Here is a 21,465-nt window from a genome sequence, read left to right as displayed (position 1 = left end):
GTGTGACCCTGCGCAAGTTGCTTTACCTCTCTGGGCAGGTGGCAGAAACTGTCTCCCAAGATTTTAGGATTAGATGAGGCTTGAGGCACATATGGGTAGCCACAGCACCTTCTCAGTCTTCAGTGGGCCCTGCTGCCTCATCTGAGGCCATCTGCCCCTCGCCCGTTCTCTCCCCAGACCAGCCTCATTAGCCCCCATGAGTGGGCCAAGCTGAATCTCACCTCAGGGCCTTGGCCTGGACATGCTCTCTTCTGGAAGTGCCCTTCCCACTGTCCCTTCTCTCTGCCCGCTTCTTGGGAGGTTACCCCTACCCCTTCCGGAGGGAGCCCTATCCCCCACTACATTCTGCTGCCCAGCACCCTGATCTCTTCCACCACTGCCATTCCCTAATGCAGGAGTTAGCAATGGTGTTTCCCAACATGTGAAGCCAACACCCAACATACAGTACATGCTCAATAGAGTCTTGAATAACTGAATATTAATGAATACCTGCTGTGTGCCAGAACACAGGCAAGGCGCTGGCAATGCAGTGGGAACAAGAACACACGGTTTTGTGTGTTCTTAAAACTATGAGCTCAGGAGGTGCCAGGCCTGAAGTTTAATCCTCTCACAAATACCATGAGGTGGGACAATTATGATCTCACTTTACAGACGAGGAGACTGAGGCTCAAACCTGGTCACACTTGTGGCCCAGTGGCCCTGAGGTTCTGGGGCCCTCAGGATTTATTGGCGAGCCTGTTGGGACAGATTTGGAAGGCTCTCTGACTACTGGACACAGCAAGACATAGGTGTCTACTGATGGTTTCCCAGAAAAATATCCTTGGAAAGGCTTTGAAAATGGAGGTGGAGTGTGGCCTGGTCCCTACACACTCCCCAAGGCAGGACCATATCAACCCTTCCAGACTACCCAGGACAGGGCAGGGCCTCACTCCTCAGACCCAGAAAAGAGCCATGCCTCTCCCCTTGACCCAGGGCAGGGCCATACCTCCCCCACTCAGATTTGGTTGTGCCTTCCTCTTCAGGCACTTCAGGACAAGGACAGACAAGGGCCCTCTGAGCCTCAGTCTTCCACCTATATAATGGGTCTCTCAGCTGTGCCAGAGGATTCACAGGGAGGCCACTTTGTAAACGGCCAATGTGATTATAGGCCTCCAGCTCTCTGCACCTCTCAGCCATTGTACAGGTCTTCCATACTGCCTGGAATGTGCTGGGACCAAAAGGGTGGATGACAGTTAACACTTAGGGGCCAGCCCTCATCGTTCAAGTCAAAGAGGGAGGGGCCCTGAGGGCCCTGTCCCACAGCTCAGCATGTGGGTCCTAGAATCTTACCTGGTACTGACTCCGGTCCTTATCCTGTGGGTCTTGGTGACACCACAAAGTCACTTTCCCTCCTCCAACCTTAATTGCTCATCTGTAAATTGAGTGCCTGCCTCACAGCATCATGGTGAGGGGCAGAGAAGACTCATCACACACACACCTGCCCCGGCCAAACACCCATAAGAATCTATGCACATATGTCATACCCCCACTGTGTGCCAGGTACTGTCCCTGGTGTCCTGGCTGCAATCTGTAGTACTGGGACCCATGCCCATTTCAAAGATACGAAAACAGAGGCACACAGAGGTCACATGTGATCTGGCCAAGATGGCAGAGCCTGTAGTGGGCTTCCACAAACACCTCCTGCCTCCAGGCCTCAGGGTCACCTCCTCAGAGACCCCGCGACCTGCCTGTTCCCAGGGTCTCTGTACTGCAACCTCTTTCACACCCTATTCACTCCTTTGTTTGTTTCCAGCCCGGCAGGGACCGTATCACCGTGGTAACATACTGGACTCACCCAAAGGGCCTGCCCACTTGTATTGGCCTATTGCTGTTGTAATAAATCACCACCAACCTGGTGGCATAAAAATCCCCCAATCTTTCTTTTCCAGTTCTGAAGGTCAGAAGTCCAACATGGGTTTTGCAGAGCTAAAAATCAAGGTATCAGCAGAGCTGCATTCCTTTCAGGAGGCTTCAGGGGAGAATCTGTTCCCAGCCTTTTATAGCTTCTAGAGGCTGCCCACATTCTTTGGCTCTTGGCCACTTCCTCCATCTTCACAGCCAGCGATGGTCGGTCATGTCCTTCTCATGTAGCATCTCTCTGACCACAGAGGGAAAGGCCTCCGCTTTTAAGGATCCTGTGATGACACTGGGCTCACAGAGTAATCCAGGATTTTCTCCCCATCCAAAGGTCCCTAACTCCATCTGCAAAGTGTTTTGCCATTGAAGGTGACATAGTTACAGAATTCAGGGATTAGGATCAGATGTCTCAGGCAGATTTGGGCTTTCTCTTAGCACAAACATCCCAATACTGCACTTCTGTTCTCACCTCCCTCTTTCCCATTGTTCAGTCCAACTCCCAAGTCTCAATTTAGTTTTTTAAGAATTTGATTTACTTATTTAAGATTTTTTAAAAAGATTTTATTTACTTATTTAGAGGGAAGGGAAGGGAGGTATAAAGAGAGGGAGAGAAACATCAGTCTCTTGCCTCTTCCATGCTCCCAACTGGGGACCAGGCCCACAACCCAGACATGTGCCCTGAGAATTGAACTGGCCACTTTTCACTTTGCAGTACAATGCCCAACTAACTGAGCCACATTGACCAGGGCCCAAGTCTCAATTTAAATGTCCTGTTCCTCTGAGAAGTCTTCCTTGGTCTCTCCCAGGTTGGGTCAGGTGTGGCTTTGGGGCATTCTCCATCACAGCTCGGATTACAACCACTTCCAGTTTACCTGCGGGGTCTGGGGTAAAGAGAAGCCCGGGACAATGAGCAGGGGCTATTAGGGAGTCATGCATGGTGGGTGTTTGAGCTGAGAAGCAACCTGGGGCATTTGGGGCAGAAAGTGGGCTTCAGTGAGTGAGGCTGAGGCTGGGTTAGAGTAGAAAGGAAGATACAAATGGGAGAGACTCAAAAGCAGGGGAACGGGCTCCCCTGCGGAGGGCCAGTGACTTGCTTGAGGTCACCCAGCTTATGGCCTGTGGGTTGGGAAGACATGCCAGGCCAGGGAGCAGGAGGCCACTGGCAGCTGGTGTTCATTTGGAACCAAAACTGGGCTGACCTTTTGATCTGCACAGCCCAGGCCAGGGTGTCTGAGGTCAGGTCTTGGCCAAGGTCACACTGTCCAGCCCGCTCACACCCTTGGTGAGAACACAGAGTCCCATACCAGCCCCTTTTCTCAACCAAGGGAAAATCCCCTCAGGCTGTCAGAGGCTAAGGCCACAATAAGACAGCTTGGCATCTTCCCTCAGTGCCTGTAGGCATAATGTGGCCCTTGGCCAGTGGCTGGGGGATATGGGCCAGGCTGGGCTGCTCAGGTGGAAGAAGGGTTCTGGGCGTGGCATCTGATGGCAGAAGTGCTTGTGCATGTAGAGCAGATCTGTGCGGTGTGGCCACAGGGACCCTCAATTTCCACATCTGCGGAGGGGGGCAGATGCAGGAATGGGGGGTGATGAGACAGAGGCACCCCATGGGAGATATCCAATTGTTCTCCATCTTTTTAATTTTCCTGAAAGCATTTACCACTCTCTGGAGTTATAATGCTCATTTGTTTTATTGGCTATGGCCTCTACAAACCATGAGCCCAGTGATGACAAGACTGGATCTGCCTTGCTCACCCTGGAACCCCAGCACCTCCCAATGGTCCCTGCCACAAGAAGATGGTCACTAATTATTTCTTAGAAGCACAAACAGAGGAGCTGCACAGAACCCATGAGCACTTCGAGGGTGCCCTGACAACTTGGGAGGCTCCCAAGGTAGAAAGGATCAGTTCCAAAACAGGCAAAGTGTGTGGCTGCACCAAGGCCCCCTGGACTTACTTCCTAGGTTCACACTGATGTTGCCATTATAAACTGTGGGACGCCCGAGATTCCAGAACGCTAAACCCGAGTGGAGAGGAGAAAATCCCTCTAAGACAGTAAGTTCTTGTGGGTGTGGCCCTGGCATACCATCTGCAGAGATCTGGCAGGGGTGCACAGTCTCCCAGGCACACAGGAACTTTGGAAGTCTTTTAGTATGATTATTGCAGTCAGTGATGTTGTTGGGACCATTTGTGTCCCTGGGTCTCTACCCATAGCCCCCACACACACTTTCTCACACCCAGCTGTGCCCACGGGCTCCAGCAGCCAGGTGGCTAGGTGGGTGGTCCAGGGTGTAAGCAGCTGGCCTAGGGCTGAGGGCCCCAGGTATGGGCGATAGGTATGGGAGGACCACACGTGGGCCATGCAATCCATGACAGGATATATGCTCTGCGTGATTCACCAGTTAGCTCAGCCACAGCCTTACAGCTGAAGACCCCTAAACACACCGTGACACCTCGAACTCACACCCAAGATTACAATTTGACCCTTTGCCTCAGTAGCTGCCACACCTTCCCACACAAATTCTTGGGCTCCCAGGTCGGGCTCACCACCCACCAGCTGCCACCCCGGTGGTCAGGCCCAGCCCCTTCACACGTCGCGTACGACTCTGCCTCGTGCCCCCGCCATTCACGCGCCCCGCCCCAGCCCGCCCCGCCCCGCCCGCAGCCAGCAGGACCTTTATAGGGAGCGCCGACAGCGAAACACTGGGAAGTCGGTGCTGCCGCCCTCCCAGCCGCCAGCCCGCGCAGGGGCCACCGCTGCCCCTCTCTGCGCTCGTCATGCATCCCGGGACGCCCGGGCCACTGTGGCCACTGCCCTGGGGGGCTCTGGCTTGGGCTGTGGGCTTCGTGGGCTCCGTGGGCTCGGGGGACCCCATGCCGGGTGAGTGGGGTGGCCGGAAGGGGCGGGCGTGGCAGGCCACCCACGTGGGTCTGCCTGGAATGCGGGCTGGGGGAATGTTGGGGGTCTCAGGGTTGGTGGCAGCTGGGGGTGGAGGGCAGTGACCAGAGGCTGCCTCAGGTTGAATCCTGGAGGGTTGGGGCTCCCCCTTCCCCCTAGTCCCAAAGAGCCTGAAAGGAGGGTAATCAGGTCAGCAGAGCAGATGTGACCCTCATTACAATTATGATGTATAGTAGTCATAATGATTGACATTTACTGAGCACTTAGTGCCTACCTCTTACCTCCCTAAATCCATATAACAGCCCATTGAGGTGGGAAATCTTATTATGCCTGTTTTCCAGATGGGGAAACTGAGGCATGGGGTCACAGAGTTTGTAAGTGATGGAGCCAGAATTGGAACCTGGACCATCTGGGTCCTGACACCACAGAGAGGCAGGGCTGGGTGGCCAGACCCAGGACCTCCAGCAAGGGCCTCAGATCTTCCCCGGGGCTGGCTTAGGCAGATGGATCATTAGAATGTCATACCTGCCACTTATTGGGAGAAGCCAGGCAAGTAGCATTCCCACTCTTGGCGTCAGTTTCCCCTTTTATGGGAGCCAAGGTGCCGAGTTCCCAAAGCTGGTCCCTGGGAGGCACTCAGTATAGCACCTGTGAACCAGTGAGCTCTTGGGGATGGGGGCTGTGGCCATTCCTACCCCCACTTAAGGGTGAAGAAACTCAGGTCATCTGCCCCCACAACCCGGCAGCCCCACCCAGCCCTGCACAGAGGGAGGGGAGAGTGGAGCCCCCTCCTCGAAGGCCATGTCCCCGGGGAGACAGTGAGCTCATGCAAGGGGAATGTTCCCAAGTTGGAGTGAGTAAGAGGCACTCCAGGCGATGGGAGGGGGGGTGCTGCCAGGACAGGGGGCTCTGTGTGCCCTCGGGTGCTGTTTAGACAGAGGACAGAGTCAGGAGAGGCAGCTCCAGGGCCTACTAACCCTGATGCATACAGTCCTGGATGTTTGACTGACTAAGCAGGATGCCAGGCCCGGGTGGGTAGAGGGGGGAGTTTGGGGAAAAGCAGCGCAGAGGGAGGAGAGCTTCTTGGGATGGTTGGGGGTTGGCTAGAAGTTGGTGGTGGAGCAGTGTAGAGGGTGGAGCTCAGAGATTTTCAAAAGGATCCAGAGCCCCTCCTTCCACGGGGCTGGGAGCTGGGTGGAAGGTCAAGGCCTGGGTGTCAGGAGTGGTACAGGAGGGCAACTCTGATCCCATAGGAACTGACCCTCCTGGTCCACAGGTGGTGTCTGCTGGCTGCAGCAGGGCAGAGAAGCCATCTGCAGCCTGGTGCTGAAGACCGACGTGAGCCAGGCTGAGTGCTGTGCCTCCGGCAACATTGATACTGCCTGGTCCAACTTCACCTACCCAGGAAACAAGATCAGCCTTCTGGGCTTCCTGGGCCTTGTCCACTGCCTCCCCTGTAAAGGTAAAGGTGAGACCCCAGGTGTAAGCCACAGGCCAGGGTCACTATGGTTGAAGATGGACCAGCCGAAAGTGAGTTCCCTGTCTCGAGGGTATGCAGGAGGAAGTCAAAGCTGCTGGGAGGAGCAGCTGGGAAGGGGATCCCAGCTTCCCTCAGTTGAGGATTCAGGAAGAAGCTGACTCCCCAGCTTGGTTTCCAGCCTCTAGGCCTTTTCGTACGCCAAGCCCTCTGCCAGGAAGGCCTTTGCCACCTGCAACCCACCTGGTGGAAGTACACTTGGCTCACACCTAACTCCTGGGAAAACGGATTTTTCTGACGGGCCATTCTGGTTTGTGACCCCACACTCGGTATTCCCAACTGTGCTTATCTTCCCTTAACCCCACAGATTCCAGGGACTGGGATGAGCCCCCAGCTGCACATTTACTAAGCATGTGCCTTCTAGACCATGTTCGGAGAAATGCTGCCTCCTCCATCAGACAAGGAGCTCTTCAAGGGCTGAATGAATAAGTCAAGACATATTTTCTTCCTTAGAGAAGGGGTTGTGGGCCCTGTGGTCAGGGATGAACCTGCAGGGACCAAGAGGGAACATGACTTGAAGGAGGTAGGCATTAGAGACAAGGTGTTGGGAGATAATTAGAAGTTTATCAGCTGGAGAAAGTATGGGGGAGAGCATCAGTAGAGGCCTAGGGTGAGGTCCTCGTGGGTGGGGTTAGGGCAGAGGAGCAGGGAGGAGACTGGAGCTGAGGGCTGCAGACCTGAAGGCCAAGCTGAGGAGCCTGGCTGGCCACTCAGATGTGATTAATCCCAGATCAGCCTGGCTGGGTGGTCCTAAACTCACTGCCACAGGCCCTGGCGCACTCTAGAACCCTGCTCTGGCTTCTGGGAGGAGGACAGATCTCAATAAGTGCCTGGCCTGGGCATGAGATGGTCCAGGACACGCCCCCGCCCCGCCCATTCTGGCCTTGGGGGTGGGAACTCAGCCCCCCCTGCCCCCCCCTTCTGTTCCCTCTTGCATGAAGCCACACAGGCAGAGCATTTCCAGATGTGCGTGTGGGCGGGAGGAGCCCAGGTGCAGCCCACATGCCCTGGCAGGGGCAACCAACATGGGCCTCCCCGCCACCCCCGCCATTCTCAGGAATAGCCACTTATTTTATGCTCACCCTGTAAGGTGGGTTCCTCTATCAGCCCCACTTTATACACAGGGAAACTGAGGCTAGAGTGTAAAAGGCTCAGAGTCTGCCCTCCAGACCCACAAGCAACAGAACTGGGTGGGGGGAAGGGGGTCCATCCAGGATCTGGCATGGAGTTATGCTGAGGTGCTCCTGGCTCCTTCCCCTCACTCACACTGGTGTCGGGGCCTCAGTTTCCCCCTTTTGTAAAATGTGACAAAACAGCATGACCTTGTGGGGTGGTTGGGAGGCTGCAAGGAGCCTGGGAGGGCCTGAGGGGCAGGCTCAGACATTAGTAGGGTCTGATTTGCATTTCCGAAGTTCGAGGGGCCTGAGTAGTAGAGACTTCCCCTGGTCAGACCTGTTTTCCATCTGAGAAATGGGGCTGCAAGGGGGTGGACAACCCTTAGTTCAGATGGCTCAGGCTGTGAGAGGCCCGTTCCCCAGGAAATGAGCCGCAGGCCAGGCGACGATACTCCGCCCTCTCTGTCCGGTCCTCCAGGGAGGTCCTGGCAGGCAAGGGGAACAGAAACTGCCAGTCCTTCCCAGACCCGCGCCTGAATGGGGTGGAGCCCCGCACCCTACCCCCAGGCAGACGCAGCCGGGATCCCCCACCGGCCTGTCCAGAAACGCGAGTCAGGAAACAGACGTCAGTGAGAGTGGGACGGAGGGGCTGGAAGCCTGTTCCTGGACCCCAGGATTCGGAGCAGAGACGCCCTTCCCTCCCACTCTGAGCCCCGCCTCCAGACACAGCCCCCAGCCCCAAGAGTCCACCGGGTAGTGGCTGAATCTCTCTCACAACAGCCCCCCAACCCAGACCCCGAGCCAGTACCCTCGTCGCGCGCCCTGACCCCGGACAGCCCCCGACTACTGCCCGGCCTCTCTCCTTCAGAACAGGGGGCGAGGCGCCGTGGGCTCAGAAGACCTCTGGCCACGGCCATGCACCCCAGCCAACGGGCGCGTATACTGTGTCCTCAGATTCGTGCGAGGGTGTGGAGTGCGGTCCCGGCAAGGCGTGCCGCATGCTGGGGGGCCGCCCGCACTGCGAGTGCGTGCCCGACTGCGTGGAGCTCCCGGCGCGCCTGCAGGTCTGTGGCTCGGACGGCGCCACCTACCGTGATGAGTGTGAGCTACGCGTCGCGCGCTGCCGCGGCCACCCCGACCTGCGTGTCATGTACATGGGCCGCTGCCGCAGTACGTGGGGGCGGGGCCTACTGGGGGCGGGGCCACCAGACCTGCGCGTCAGTACGGGCGCCGCAGTGCATGGGGGCGGTGTCTGCGGGGCCTCCAGTGCAAATTGCCTAGTAGTGTAGGTAAAGGTCTTGGAGGATGTGGGGGAGGGGTTGTGGTAGGCGGGGCCCAGATGGCGAGGTTGTGGGCGGAGCCTAACAAAGGGACTCTTCATTGTCCTGGGAGAGCATCAGCAGAGTGGGTCTTTTGTAGGATCAAGAATAAGACTAAGGAGAACAAGGAAGATTAGGGTAGAAGTTTGGAAAGTGGGGTTCTGGGGCTCACGTGGGGTGAGAGGTATGGGTGGCTGACTCAGGGGCTTTTGTGTGCAATCAGAGGAGGCAGGCCTTGAGGGTGGACTTGGGCTGTGGGAAGGGTCTCGTAGAAGGGGTGTGGCGTCTGGCACACCCAGAGGAGGTGGGACCGGAGGACGGACTCCGTTGTGGGCGGGGTTCGTGGTCGCGACCGAGCTCCTTCCTACTTGGCGCCCCGCCCGCAGAGTCGTGCGCCCACGTGGTGTGCCAGAGGCCGCAGTCGTGCGTGGTGGACCAGACCGGCAGCGCCCACTGCGTGATGTGTCGCGCTGCGCCCTGCCCCGCGCCCTCCAGCCCGGGCCAGGAGCTTTGCGGCAACAACAACGTCACCTACATGTCTTCGTGCCATCTTCGCCAGGCCACCTGCTTCCTGGGCCGCTCCATTGGCGTGCGCCACCCGGGCAGTTGCGCAGGTGCGGGGCGGGGCGAGGAGCTGTGGTGGATTGTAGCCCCCAGCCCCATTCCGCGCCCCCATTTCTCTGTTCTTCCCTCCCGCTCAGCAGGCACCCCCGAACCTTCAGATGATGAGTCGAAGGAAGAGGAGGAGAACTTCGTGTGACTTAAGGGAGGCCTGGGCCTGGCGTTCAAGGCCTCCCCCATTTTATTTATTGCCACAGCAAAGCCTAATTTATGTCCCATGGACACTTCTCGGAGCCAGGACTGGACCACTAGGGGGAGCCCTGGACCCCTCCCCCAAACTGTATCTTGGAGGGGTTGGGGGCAGAAGGCCTGGGAACAGTGCTGGTGGGCGAGTGGGACCTCTACCCCAGATACCCTGCTGCTCAAGAGGACCCCACTTCTGCTCCCTCCGGAATAACTATTAATTATGACTGCCACAAAGAGGTCTGGGGATTCTATGCCAGCAATTAGTGAAAAGTCACCGTGGCCTTCTAGACCAGGGACCAAGAGGTGAGGAGGGGGTCCATAGCCTGAGTGTGTGTGTACACGTGAGCCTTAGAACATGCTCAGATCCCCGGACAGGCCGAGGAAGCATCCTCTGTCCCTTACCAGCCCATGAATCTAGGGCTTTCCTTACCCACTGCCTCCATGTACCCAGTAGGTCCTGTGGAGGCTACTAAGAAAAGCCCAGCGTGTCCCCTGGTTCAGGAGGCACTACCCGTGCCTCCTGATGCAGGCCTCAGCTCAGCGTCAGCTCAGAACAGGGTGGGACCTGCTGGGGCCCAGGAGACCCTGCTCACCCACTGGCCCAGGTGGGCTAGAGATGCTGAGGTCCATTTGCACACTTGGCCTCCTGGAGCTATGTGTCAGCATCACCTCTAGTGACTGCTGACCTGTCCACAGGTGAGGTCCAGACCTTGGTGCCACAAGGCCCACCCTTGCAGGGCTTCTAGGCCCAGTTCTTAGCGGGACTCAACCCACCAGCTAGGCTCAGGGGCCTCAACCCTGCCCAATGCTAGCCTAGGGCCAGTTCCCTCCATTCCACCTGGGCTGTCACTCTGACATCTCCCTGTGCCTCCATGTAGACCAGAAGCTCAGACCAGATATAGGAACTCAGCCCCTCAGGTTTGGGGCAAGGAGTGCAGGGGGCAGTATGCACACCCTCTCCCAGTCCCCAGGAAGTGCCTTATCTGTAACACCCAGAAAAGTACCCTTGAGCAGGTGAGTTTGCTTGAGCCCCCCAATACGGCAATTTCCCCTGCCCTGGGGTCCTGACTCACCAAAGAAATAAAGATTGTAAAAAGCCACCTTGGGATCAATTTCTGGGCGTCTCTTCTCTCTCTGATCCTGTGCCATCCACTTCAGTAGCCTGGAGCCTGGGTTGCTATTAGAGTGGTAAGCGGGGACCTCTGAAAGCATTTAGAGGAAACATGAGCATATGTCCTTGGGGCAGCCACTGTCCATCTCTGGGCCTCAGTCTCCATCTCTGGGCAGTGGGCAGCCATCAGAGAGAGGGCTGAGGTAGGTGGGGTGGTGGGGGCGAGTGGGAGAGAAAGGAGGCCAAGGAAGTCGCTCAGGGAGGGAGTGACTTAGCTGAACCCTCAGCCACTTTAAGGCCAAGAAGCTCAAGGACTGTGGGTAGACCATTGTATCTGGTTAGTTAGTTACCATTTATTCAGTTATTTTGGCCCTTTTTGTTTGTAACTGATGCCCACACTGCAACCCAAGCTTCTTGGGTTGGGGGCCCCATGAACCCCCTGCCCCAGACATGGAATTTTCCAGGCTGGAGCTGTTTGCATTGGTTGTCATCTCATTTGTGTACCCAGTGCTGCTGTGGTTCAAGCAGCTCCTATGGGACCCCAGTGGTCCTGGGTGGGGAACTGAGCTGGGGACCATGCGGGTGCCGCCGAACCACATCCCAGATCCAGGGCACGAAAGTGGACACCTGTGTGTACACATCTGGGGTCTTGGGGTCACCACACCAGATGCCGGAGAAGGAAACAAGGCCATGGGCCCGGTTCCTGCACACCAGGGGCCCACCGGAATCTGCCTGGAATGGAGGGAAAGGGGAGGTCAGGGGTTCTTCTCTCCGCTTCATTTTGCCTGAAGGAGCTTCTGCCTGTAAAACCCACCAGGACCCTTTCCTGCCTGTCAAGCCTTCCCACAACATTCTAGTGCTCTTACAGCAAAGACTAAACCCCTCACCTCAGCCTTCAAGACCCTGAGGATCCCACTCACCTGTCTGCCCTTCTCTCTCCCTCATTCACCAGCCTTTCTGGCTGTTCCTCGAGTAAGCCAAGCTCCCCAGCCTCTATCAGGGTGTTCAACCTACAGCCTGTGGGCCTCATGCGGCTCAGGATGGGTACGAATACGTCCCAACACAAAATCGTAAATTTACTTAAAACATTATGAGATTTTGTGTGTGCGTGATCACATGTCACTATGTATTTAATGTGTGGCCCAAAACAACTCTTCATCTTCCAGTGTGGCCAAGAGGCACCAAAATGTTGGACCCCCCTGCAAGCTTTTGCGTGTGCTTGAGACCTGTTACTGCCTCCTACTGGACACTGCTTGTATAAACAGAAGTTGGCCCCAGTTCGTGCAGTACAGACCTGCACAACTGTGCATGCATGGCAGCCCTGTGACTGCCTCCCTACTTGGCATACTTTCCCTTAGATCTTAAGGTTCCTTTATGCCTTAGCTCAAAGGTGCTATCCTTAGAAAAGCCTTCCTACCCTAAAAATACCCTAAAGAATACCCTAAAATTCCTGCCTTCTCCCTTCCCCTCACCTCCTGGTCCTAGCACCCTAAATGTCATCTGGAATACTGGTAGCTCTACCCCTATGAGGTGGTAGTTCTATAAATGGAGAAAGATGAAGTGAGGGCCAGAAAAGTGATTTTCCAAGGCCACACATCTGGAAAGTGGCATAGTCTGGATTTGGATCAGTTGGGCTCCAGGACCTGTGTTCTGAACCACTGAACTCTCTTGTCTGGAACAAAAAACCCTCCAGGTTGAGTTTCTCCTTTGTACTAGGGCCAGGGTTACCATTAGTGCACACAAGGTATTAGGAGCAGGAGCTCCTTCCTTGAGACCTGCTACTGCCCCCTACTGGATACTGCTTATAAACACACAAATCTGTAGCTCTGTGCATGCACAACCTGCATGCACAAGCCATACATGGTAGCCCTGTGACCCTGGGCCTCAGGTGAGGCCCGTCCGATCAAAAGTAAGTTGGGATTGAGTTCCCAAGCCTCTGCCCAGGCCTGACTCTTCTCTGTGGGCCTTGGTTTCCCCATATGGTAAGTGGGAGGGACAGAGAATGAGTATCTTACTGAGCAGAAGCCTCGTCGCCGTTGGTCCCCACTGCGAGTGCAGACCATAGCAGGTCTCAGCAGGCCCCTCCAGGAGCTGTTGCAGGCATCCAAGTCCAGCACACGGACCTCGGCCTCCATTAGCCCAGGTGGCGGCTCTTCAAAGTTGGACACAGAGCCCCAGCCAGCTACCCGGCACCGCGTCCCAGCCCTGAGTGGCCTGGAGCCTCTTTTTGGCAGCCTCAGAAGTCCCACTGCAGGACCCAGGATGGCAGAGCTGTTCAGCTGCAGAGAGAACACTGAGTTTTTGACCACCCAAACCATCACCACTGCTCCTGCCTCAGTTTACCCATCTGTGACACCTGGTCTCTTGGTCTTGTACAGAGAAAGCAACAACTGCCAGAAGGTCCACTGCTTTTACCACCAAGTGCCCCTCTCCGTCAAGCCTCACTCACCCAGACCAGGAGTGTGGCTTCCCCTCACCTCCTTAGCTGCCCAAAGCATCTTCCTAATTGTCATCTCTTTCCTTGCTGTAAGCCCTCCCATGGCTCCCCATTGCCCTCAAGATAAAACCTCTTCTCCCCCCCGCCACTCATTCAGCCCTCCTCTCCAGCCAGAATGAATTTAATGCCATGCCCTGGGCCCACTTCCACACTTTTGCTCACATTGTAACCCCCACCTGTAACACCGTTCCTATCCAGCTTTTGGGTCTCAACTTAGACATCATCTCCTCCAGGGAACCTTCCAAGGTTCCCAGGCAAGGGTAGGTGCTTCCTCTGGGCTCCCATGTGCTCCTGTCAAAGCCAGCTTACCCAGCTGCCACCCTCTAAGGGGGTCAGCCCTAGGGTTTGTTTATGGCTGTGTCCATGCCGACCAGAACACAGCGGCACTCAGTCAGCGGTTATGGAATGAATGATTTGGGCCCCTGGTTTTGGTACTCCCTGACCTTGGGCGCATCCCTGACCGCCCACAACCATACGATGGGGTGGGTAAGTCAGAGCAGTAGGTTCCAGGCCTTGGAATTCCACAAGTGAGTAAAATTCAGGCTTTGGCTGTTAACACTGACTGCTCCCTTTTTATTTGCCAAGAGAACCCTGCACCCCAGATCCTACTGTTCGCAGGGACCTATTCAGTCTTGTTGAGTATCTCTCCACTTTAATTCTTTGCCACATTTGGAGAGCAAGTTTGGGACATTCTCCCTTTAAAACAGAGGATCTAGGGGTGGCTGGAGTGGAACTTGGGGAGCCTGGTGGGAGCTGCAGGGAGGGGTGGTCTGAAAGGGCACAGCTCATCGCAGGGCAGAGGGAAACTCACATTTATGGGGGGAGTCGCATCCTGGCCAGAAAACCCCAAGCAGGGCTCGAGTGTAAGGGCGGTCTTTCATGGCCCTGGTACCTCATTTATCCCCGCTTTCAGCCTGAACATTGAGCGCCTGCTGTGTGCCCGAAGCGGTCACAAACAAGGTAAAAATTCCTGCCCTCAGGTCAAGAGGAGACAGTGAAAAGTGGTGAAGTAGCAAATGTGCAGGTGCTGCTAGCAGGTGACAGCTGTGCTGGACAAAAGAAAGGTGGAACAGGGACAGGGGAAAGGCAGGACATGGCCAGGTTGCAGGATGGGGTGGTCGTCCAGAGAGGCCTCCTGAGAAGGCAACATGTGAGCAAAGACTTAACCCGACTCAGACATTTCAGGACCCTCCAACTCTTCCTAAAACATGTCCAGTCATTATAGAGGTGGCTGGGCCAGGTCAGACTGTGCCCCGTGTTCCCCTGCCCCCGACCACCACGAAACTCACCTGCAGCAGACAGATGTCATTGGCATGGGCTGCGGGCTGGTAGTCAGGGTGACTGATGACAGCTGAGATGCCAAACGCCTGCTGGGAGGGCTCTGAAGTGCGAAGGGCATGGGCCCCCAGCACCACCAGAACTTTTCGGAGGTCTCTGCCGGGGGAGGGGTACAGTGAGTGAGACTGGGCTGAGGGCTGCTGTCATGGGCTTTGGTGTCTCCATCCGCAAAGCCAGTGCACAGCAATCTACTTAATCCTGATGCCAGCCCTGCGATAATAATTATGTTTGTTACCATTCCCACCTCAATTATAGTATTAACTCTAATCATTGCAATATTAATTCTAATGACTATTATAAACTATACTTAGAATGACTAGAATATTTATTGTATTTATTATAATTCCCATCTCAATTATAATAGTACCTCTGGAGGGGGTTCAGAACAGGCCTCCCCAATATGTGTCCCTTTGGCATGTGGATTATTTTGAACTGAAGGCCATCCAGACCTCTCAGGCTCACACGAAGTTTCTACCTCTTGCTTAACCATCTACATGAATCTAAATCGGGAGGCTCACCCATAGCGAGAGTTATCACCAGAGATAACTTTTTATGGCCCATGGAGAGGGCAGGGCAATCTTCTAATTACTGAGCACTTGCTCTTCTTAAGGTCTCGTGGATGACTCTTCTTCCCTCTGATGCCTCAGGCACCTGACCTCATCCCTTGCTCAGGTGACATATATGCCTCATCTGTCCTTTCTGTCCCTGAACCCCTCATGGCTGTGGGGCCTCTCCCTCATATATGTGGGACTCCCATATGCATGCATGTATTAAATTTGGTAATTTTCTCTTGTTACTCTGTCTCATGTAGATTTAATTATTAGACCATCTGGAAGAACCTGGAAAAGGTGGAGGAAAAGTTCTTCTTCCAATAATGTTAATATTAATGTTAATAACTATCATAAAAATGTAGGTTGCCCCTATTGGTGCGACTCAGTTGGATAGGCGATATACCACAAACCAAAAAGTCACTGGTTCGATTCCCAGTCAGGGCACATGCCTTTGTTGAAGGTCAGGTCCCCGGTTGGGAGTGTGTGAGAGGCAACCAAAGGAGGTTTCTCTGGCACGTCCATGTTTCTTTCCCTCTCTCTCCCTCCTTTCTCCCTTCTATAAAAATAAATATATAAAAATATTCAAGATATATACTTAGATCAAGCACCACTATGATAACTTCTTTTTATTGTCATAGAGGTCGCTCCTTTGGTACTTCTCTTGTGGACTCCACCCTTTTCCCTTGTTGTCCCATGAGGTTGACCCCACTGAGATGCCTCCTCCTTCAAGAGCCCTGCAGGGAAGGGGGTAGGGTCTGGCCATCCCAATGGTGTCCCTTCCTGGAATGTAGCAATGCCCACACCAGGAACACCCCTCACCACTCCACCCCCACACTATATCCAGAGCATCCTGGGGTCTCCAGTGGCAACAGGCAGGAGGAGGGCCCCCAGGGTGGGCTCACCTGTTGCTGAAGCAGTGGGCAGCTGAGACCACCCAGCGGGCGTGGAGCAGGAAGCCCCCACAGTGATGTTGGCCCTCGAAGCTCACTGATGCCATGTAGGGGCGGGAGTGTGGGATCACCTCTCGGCCCCCAATGATCTTGGCCCCCCAGGAGCCTGCAGGAGGGAAGGGGAAGCATGTGGGCTAGTGCAGGAAGAAGACTAATTGGGGCAACTCAGGCACTGGATGGGATAGGGGTCGAGTTGGGGGAGAGTCAGAGATGGGCAGAAACAGAGATGGAAAGAGAGACGCAGAAGGACAAGAGAGCGACTGACAAAGAGCCCAAAGAAGCCCCTTGAGTGTGCTGGGAGGAGGGCTGAAAGCCAGGAAACTTGGGCTTGGGCCTGGTCAAGGCCCCAGCTGGGCATCCTGCCCCGCTCCCTGCTGAGGCCCCAGAGCGTGACCGGCTAGGGGTTGTGTAGCTACATCAAGCTGGGGCCTTGGGGCACCCAGAGAGTTGATGGATGGGGCGCCTGTATGGGGTGCCCGGCGACCCTCACCTGGAGGCCTCATGAACAGCATCAGGGCAGTGGCCATGGTCAGCGACAGGTGGTCCCAGCCCCCCGCCCCAGGCCCCATGGCTGGCGCAGGCTACAGTCTCCCTGGAGAGCTTTGAGGACTGAGGCCCTTACTCTCATTCAACGGCCCGGAAAGGGGGAGCCCAGCTGTGGTCTGTGGTTGGAGGCCCTGCCAGGCCCCATCAGCAACGATCAGATCTGAACTGGTGATTCTGGGAAACCAAAGATTCAACTGCCTTGGGGTTGTTGATCATAACTGATGGGAGGAGACAGGGCAGTAGAGGGGAGCAGGGGGCTGCCTGCCCAAGCAAACCCTGGCTCTGCCGGTCCCTGTGACCCCAGAGGTCACTTACCTTCTCTGTCCCCAATTTACCCAGCATCTTGGTCAGTTCTTCCAACCACATGCCCTGGGAGGGTTGGTATAAATATCAACTGACACCCTGGATGCGTGGCTCAGTTGGTTGAAGTGTCGTCCTGGTTCACCAAAAGTTTGTGGGTTCGATCCTTGGTCAGGGCATATACTTAGGTTGTGGGTTTGATCCTGGTTAGGGTGCATACAGAAGGCAACCAATTAATGTTTCTCTCACAGACAGATGTTCCCCCCTTTCCTTCCTCTCTCTAAAAATCAATTTTGAAAAAACATATCCTCGGGTAAGGATTTAAAATAAATTCTAAATATCAACCGAAGGTTCAGATACGTGAAAACTCATTTAGTCCTGAGGTGACCTGAGGATGTCAGTATTGTTTCCATCCTCTTGTCACTGATGGGGAACCTGAGGCATAGGGAGGTTAAGTGCCTTGGCCAAGGCCGCACAGAGAGGGAGTGAGGGGACCAGGGTTGCAGCCTCAGGATGGCTATTGCCTCTATCAGGGGCCAGTTTTACCCATAGGTAGGCCCATTTCCTTCCCATCCGATAAGCAGTTATGAAACAGGCAACTGTCCTTCATGGTTCCAGCTAAGCAAGCTCCCAGAAGCCCTGAAGAATGAGCTGGGTAAGGGCCAGTGTTTTCTGAAGCTGAGGCTGGCTTGTTTGGGGCTACATGTAAGATGGTCTTGAACCCGAAACTCCTGGACTATAGTCCTTGATAGGTCTTTGCATGGAAGATTTGGGTGGTTTTCTCAGTCAGAGCAGACTCAACAAAATGTTGATCATGATGATGACAATGACAGCTCCCTTTACTAAAGACTTTTGTTATTGATTTGTTGGAGCTCTTTATATATTGAGGAGATCAACTCATGGTCATATTAATTTCTCTTCTGAGAACTCTCAGGTGCAGAGACACAGCCTCCCTGGAAAGTGAATTTGGGTTCCGCTGACATGCAGATGGACCAGTGCTGAACTAGCCTGAACTGGGCAGCCTGATCAAGTCCCCATCCCCCTTACCTGTTAAGTCCAGGGCTCCCAGGGCCATGGAGCAGGCCAGGACAGTGGGGGTCGAGGCTCTGGCATGCTGCTCTGCAAAGGGCCCAGTCTGGTCTGGGCCTGAGGTTTGGGGTTATGAAGCTGAGGGAGGGGGAGCTCCAGAGCCCTTTTCCTCTGGGATATAGTCCCTTTCATGTCCAGCTTACCCCTTCTTGGGCACTGTTGGGATGGGAGACACAAGGCATGAGCTGGAGTCAAGGCTAGGGAGAGGCAAAGGGGTCTCTGACTCAAAGACAGAAGAGGAGTGGGCTTTGAGGGCCCACTCCCCTGGAGACCAAGGGCCCCAAAGAATGTCTTGGGGCAGCCACAGCTGTGAGGTGGGCTCAGAGCAGGGGCAGGTGATGCTGGGGATGGCGACATCCTAGATAAGCAGAGGTGGCCAAATAAGTGGGAGAGGAAGGGAGATCATCATAGAAACCGTATTTGCAAGTGGTCCAGAAAGGGAGCGGGGCCCCGCACAGACAGGAGCTGCAGCACCTTGCGTGGAGAAGGGTAGGGAACGGGAGATGTGGATGCCTCTCTGGAGGGTGAGGGGGTGAAAAGTCCGCTCAAGGCCACTGTTTTTGTTCATGACATAGCCTGCCTAGCTCCACCCTCATGCTTTTTCTTTCCTTTTTTTAAGATTTTATTTTTTAGCGACAGAGAGAAAGAGAAAGAGAAATATTGATGTGTGAGAAAAACATCGACCGGTTGCCGCCCACATGCCCGCAGTCAGGGACCTGGTCTGCAGTCCAGGCATGTGCCCTGACAGGGAGTCAGAGCAGGGACTGACCTTCCATTTCGCAGGTGGGCACTCACCCCACTGAACCACACCAGCCAGTGCACATGTCCATACCTTTTTGAGGTCTGTCCCTGCTACCTGGGATGCTTCTCCCCACCATCTTGGTCTGGCTGGATTTCCCCAGCTCATATATTGCCACCTCCAGCCAGTCCCCTGGAAGTGACTGCATGCATGCTTGAGTCTGGGGTGTGGATGTTGGGGGCTTGGAGTCCCCAGGCAGTCACTTGAGAGCTTCTAGGAGGAATGTGGGTTTTGATCTGAGGGAGATGGACGCCCTGGAAAGCTGGGCTAGGAAAGGTGTAGATGGTTTGTGGGGAGGGGAGATGGTCCCAGCAGTCTATACACACTCCTCCTCTTCCTCCTATTTTCTTTTTTTTCTCTTTAACGCTTCATGAATTCGCATGTCATCCTTGTGCAAGAGCCATGCTAATCTTCTCTGTATCATTCCAATTTTAGTATATGTGCTGCCGAAGTGAGCACTCTTCCTCCTATTTTTAAACAAAATGCATCCAGCATCCCGCAGATCTTGAATCATTTACTTAGTACACCAAAAAATGCCATTTCTCTGAGCACAAGGCTTCTGCATCCGTGGCACCTAACACTGCCAGGCGCACAGTAGGTGCTCAATAAATCTTTTTGGAATGAATGGACCCAGCTCCCTTCTGCTGAGCAGTATGTGTATGTATTGCCTCTGGCTGATTTCACGTTGCAATGGGAGGCCTAGGCCTGCAATGCTGAAAATATTTGCTTTGTGGCCCTTTACAGAAAGAGTCTGTCAAACCCTGAGCTCCTGTGTGCTGGACCCTGCTCCAAACTTCTCCTGTGTATTCACTTCATTTACTCTTCTAGCTGGCCCCAGAGATGGGGAAATGATTCTCAGACGGGTTAAGAAACAGACCAAGGGTCACATAGCACATGTGGCTCTGAGCTAGGACTCAAGCTCAGGGCCCCTAATGTTTCTCGCGTCCTTTTTTATATTCTAAATTTGCTAATTTTTCTCATTGTTTTAATCCCAAATGAATGCACATTCATTGTAAAAAAGGCCTGTAAAGAAAGAGGTAGAAGTGGCCCTACCCTTTTTGGGTGCGTCCTGATGCATCTTTCCCTGCAGCCCATCCAAAGTTATTTTCCTCTGCACACACACCCATTTATTAAGCACCTGCTGAGTAGAACCATTTTACTTACAAGAAAATAAAGGGGTTTAGAAGAATCTTCCTCTCCTGCCCTTCCCCCCAGCCAGACCCCAGTAAGTGTGTTTGGGGACAGGGGACTATCGTTCTTAAAAAAAGCGTGGGAAGTTAGGAGGTCCAGGCTACATGATGGCAGTAACAGGTCCTGCCCCTCCTGGTCCGTGGGATCCACACAACGACACACGCAGCACGAAGGACTCAGGATAGACTGTGAGAGATCCGGGGAGGGCAGTGGAACGGGTTGCCTCTGTCTTCTGCCTGTGCCTGCTCCTCACACGATCTTATTCAGACTCCCCCTGGCTCAGGCCAGGCCTCCCTGTAAACAACTTGGGCAGCCAGCTGCCCACCCAACGTCACCCTTTGCTGTCCCCTCAACCCCATCCATGTCTACCTGTCCTCCCAGCGGTTCAATCTGGAAATGGGGGGACACCAATGCCTGTCATCCCACATCCCATAAGTAGCAATACTGTCAGCTCTCCCTTCAAGATCCATCCACCGTCCACCCGCCTCTCCACCTTCTCTGGCCTCTGCGTGTCCTGGGGGGCCCAGTTCAGCCTCTTCCAGGCCTCCAAGCCTCTCTGCGTTGCCGTTGTTGATCCACTCCCCCCCGGCAGCCAAAGGGGCCTTAACAAAAAATAAACTGGCCCTGGCTGGTGTGCCTCAGCGGATTGAGTGCCAGTCTGTGAACCAAAGGGTCTTGGTTGACTCCCAGCAGCGGCACAAGCCTGGGTTGCTGCCAGGTCCCCAGGTGGGGGCGAGCAAGAGGTAACTGATGGATGTTTCTCTCCCTCTCTTTCTCCCTCCCTTCCCCTCTCTCTAAAAATAAAGATAAAAATAAATAAATAAATCACACACACACACACACACACACTTTCCTTTGAAAAATAAATAAATAAACCGGGTTGGTCCCTTTCCTGCTCTAAACTCTGCTGTGGCTCCCCAGCGCCCTCGGGACAAAGCCTGAGCTCTCCTCGCTCCCTCTTCTATCCACCTCACTCACTCTGGCCAAGAGGCCTGCAGTGTGTGCTGTGGAAGCTGAGGCAGATTTAAATCATTAACCTTCCTCCAACTCTAGGACCCAGACCCGCTACCAGCAAGTGCTCAGAAACGTCCGGAATTGCCGTATCATCATTCCTCTTCAAACGGGCCTGGCTTGGTCCCACCGCCACGCCTTTGCACTTGCAGCGGCCTCCGCCTGAACCCTCCTCTTCCAGACCTCCAGGCTGCAGCAGAGAACTCGGCTCCTCGGAGCGGCCTCCCGGACCTTCCCTGGAGTCCCATCCGTTCTTCGCCCCCCTCTCGTCCCACCCGCTTACCCTCTGGACCCGGGGCTGGGGAGGGGCGGGATTTGGGGAGATCACTGCCAGGGCCAGAGCAGAGACCAAGCCTGGCCGCCAGCATCAGACCGCTCGGACATGGGATGAATGACTCCGGGCGGGGAACCGGGCACGGCTCCAAAGAGGTTACAGGCCAGGCCTACGGACCTCGGGGAGGTTGCGGGCACGGCCCGCGCGCGGGGATGAAGGCGCTGCGGCAGCCACGG

General features: G+C 54.9%; 2 protein-coding genes and 1 non-coding gene across 4 annotated transcripts; 1 reads left to right on the top strand and 2 right to left on the bottom strand.

The window, feature by feature from the left end:
- Window positions 1–4,629: 4,629 nt before the first annotated feature.
- Window positions 4,630–10,666, top strand: FSTL3 (follistatin like 3). 2 transcript variants are annotated; one of them, XM_054575992.1, is made up of 5 exons: window positions 4,630–4,776; window positions 6,071–6,256; window positions 8,401–8,616; window positions 9,152–9,379; window positions 9,470–10,666. In XM_054575992.1, the coding sequence occupies exons 1-5, from the start codon at window positions 4,674–4,676 to the stop codon at window positions 9,523–9,525; spliced, it is 789 nt and encodes a 262-aa protein (XP_054431967.1). In that variant the 5' UTR covers window positions 4,630–4,673; the 3' UTR covers window positions 9,526–10,666. The 2 variants fall into 2 exon arrangements, with proteins under 2 accessions (XP_054431967.1, XP_054431966.1); XM_054575991.1 differs by having other exon boundaries at window positions 9,467–10,666.
- A 548-nt stretch (window positions 10,667–11,214) lies between these two features.
- Window positions 11,215–16,588, bottom strand: PRSS57 (serine protease 57). Its single transcript, XM_054575964.1, has 5 exons — window positions 16,510–16,588; window positions 15,972–16,125; window positions 14,470–14,614; window positions 12,699–12,962; window positions 11,215–11,415 (listed from the first exon to the last, which is right to left on the bottom strand). The coding sequence occupies exons 1-5, from the start codon at window positions 16,586–16,588 to the stop codon at window positions 11,215–11,217; spliced, it is 843 nt and encodes a 280-aa protein (XP_054431939.1).
- Window positions 16,589–19,105: 2,517 nt separating this feature from the next.
- Window positions 19,106–19,212, bottom strand: LOC129072605 (U6 spliceosomal RNA). The gene has a single exon (XR_008529362.1). It is a non-coding gene; the product is annotated as a U6 spliceosomal RNA (small nuclear RNA).
- Window positions 19,213–21,465: the final 2,253 nt, after the last annotated feature.

The sequence above is a fragment of the Pteronotus mesoamericanus genome, unplaced genomic scaffold, assembly GCF_021234165.1.
Source record: "Pteronotus mesoamericanus isolate MK-2021 breed Mesoamerican mustached bat unplaced genomic scaffold, CSHL_Meso_final contig_32, whole genome shotgun sequence".
NCBI lineage: Eukaryota > Metazoa > Chordata > Mammalia > Chiroptera > Mormoopidae > Pteronotus > Pteronotus mesoamericanus.
This window is presented reverse-complemented; position numbering and strand designations above follow the sequence as displayed.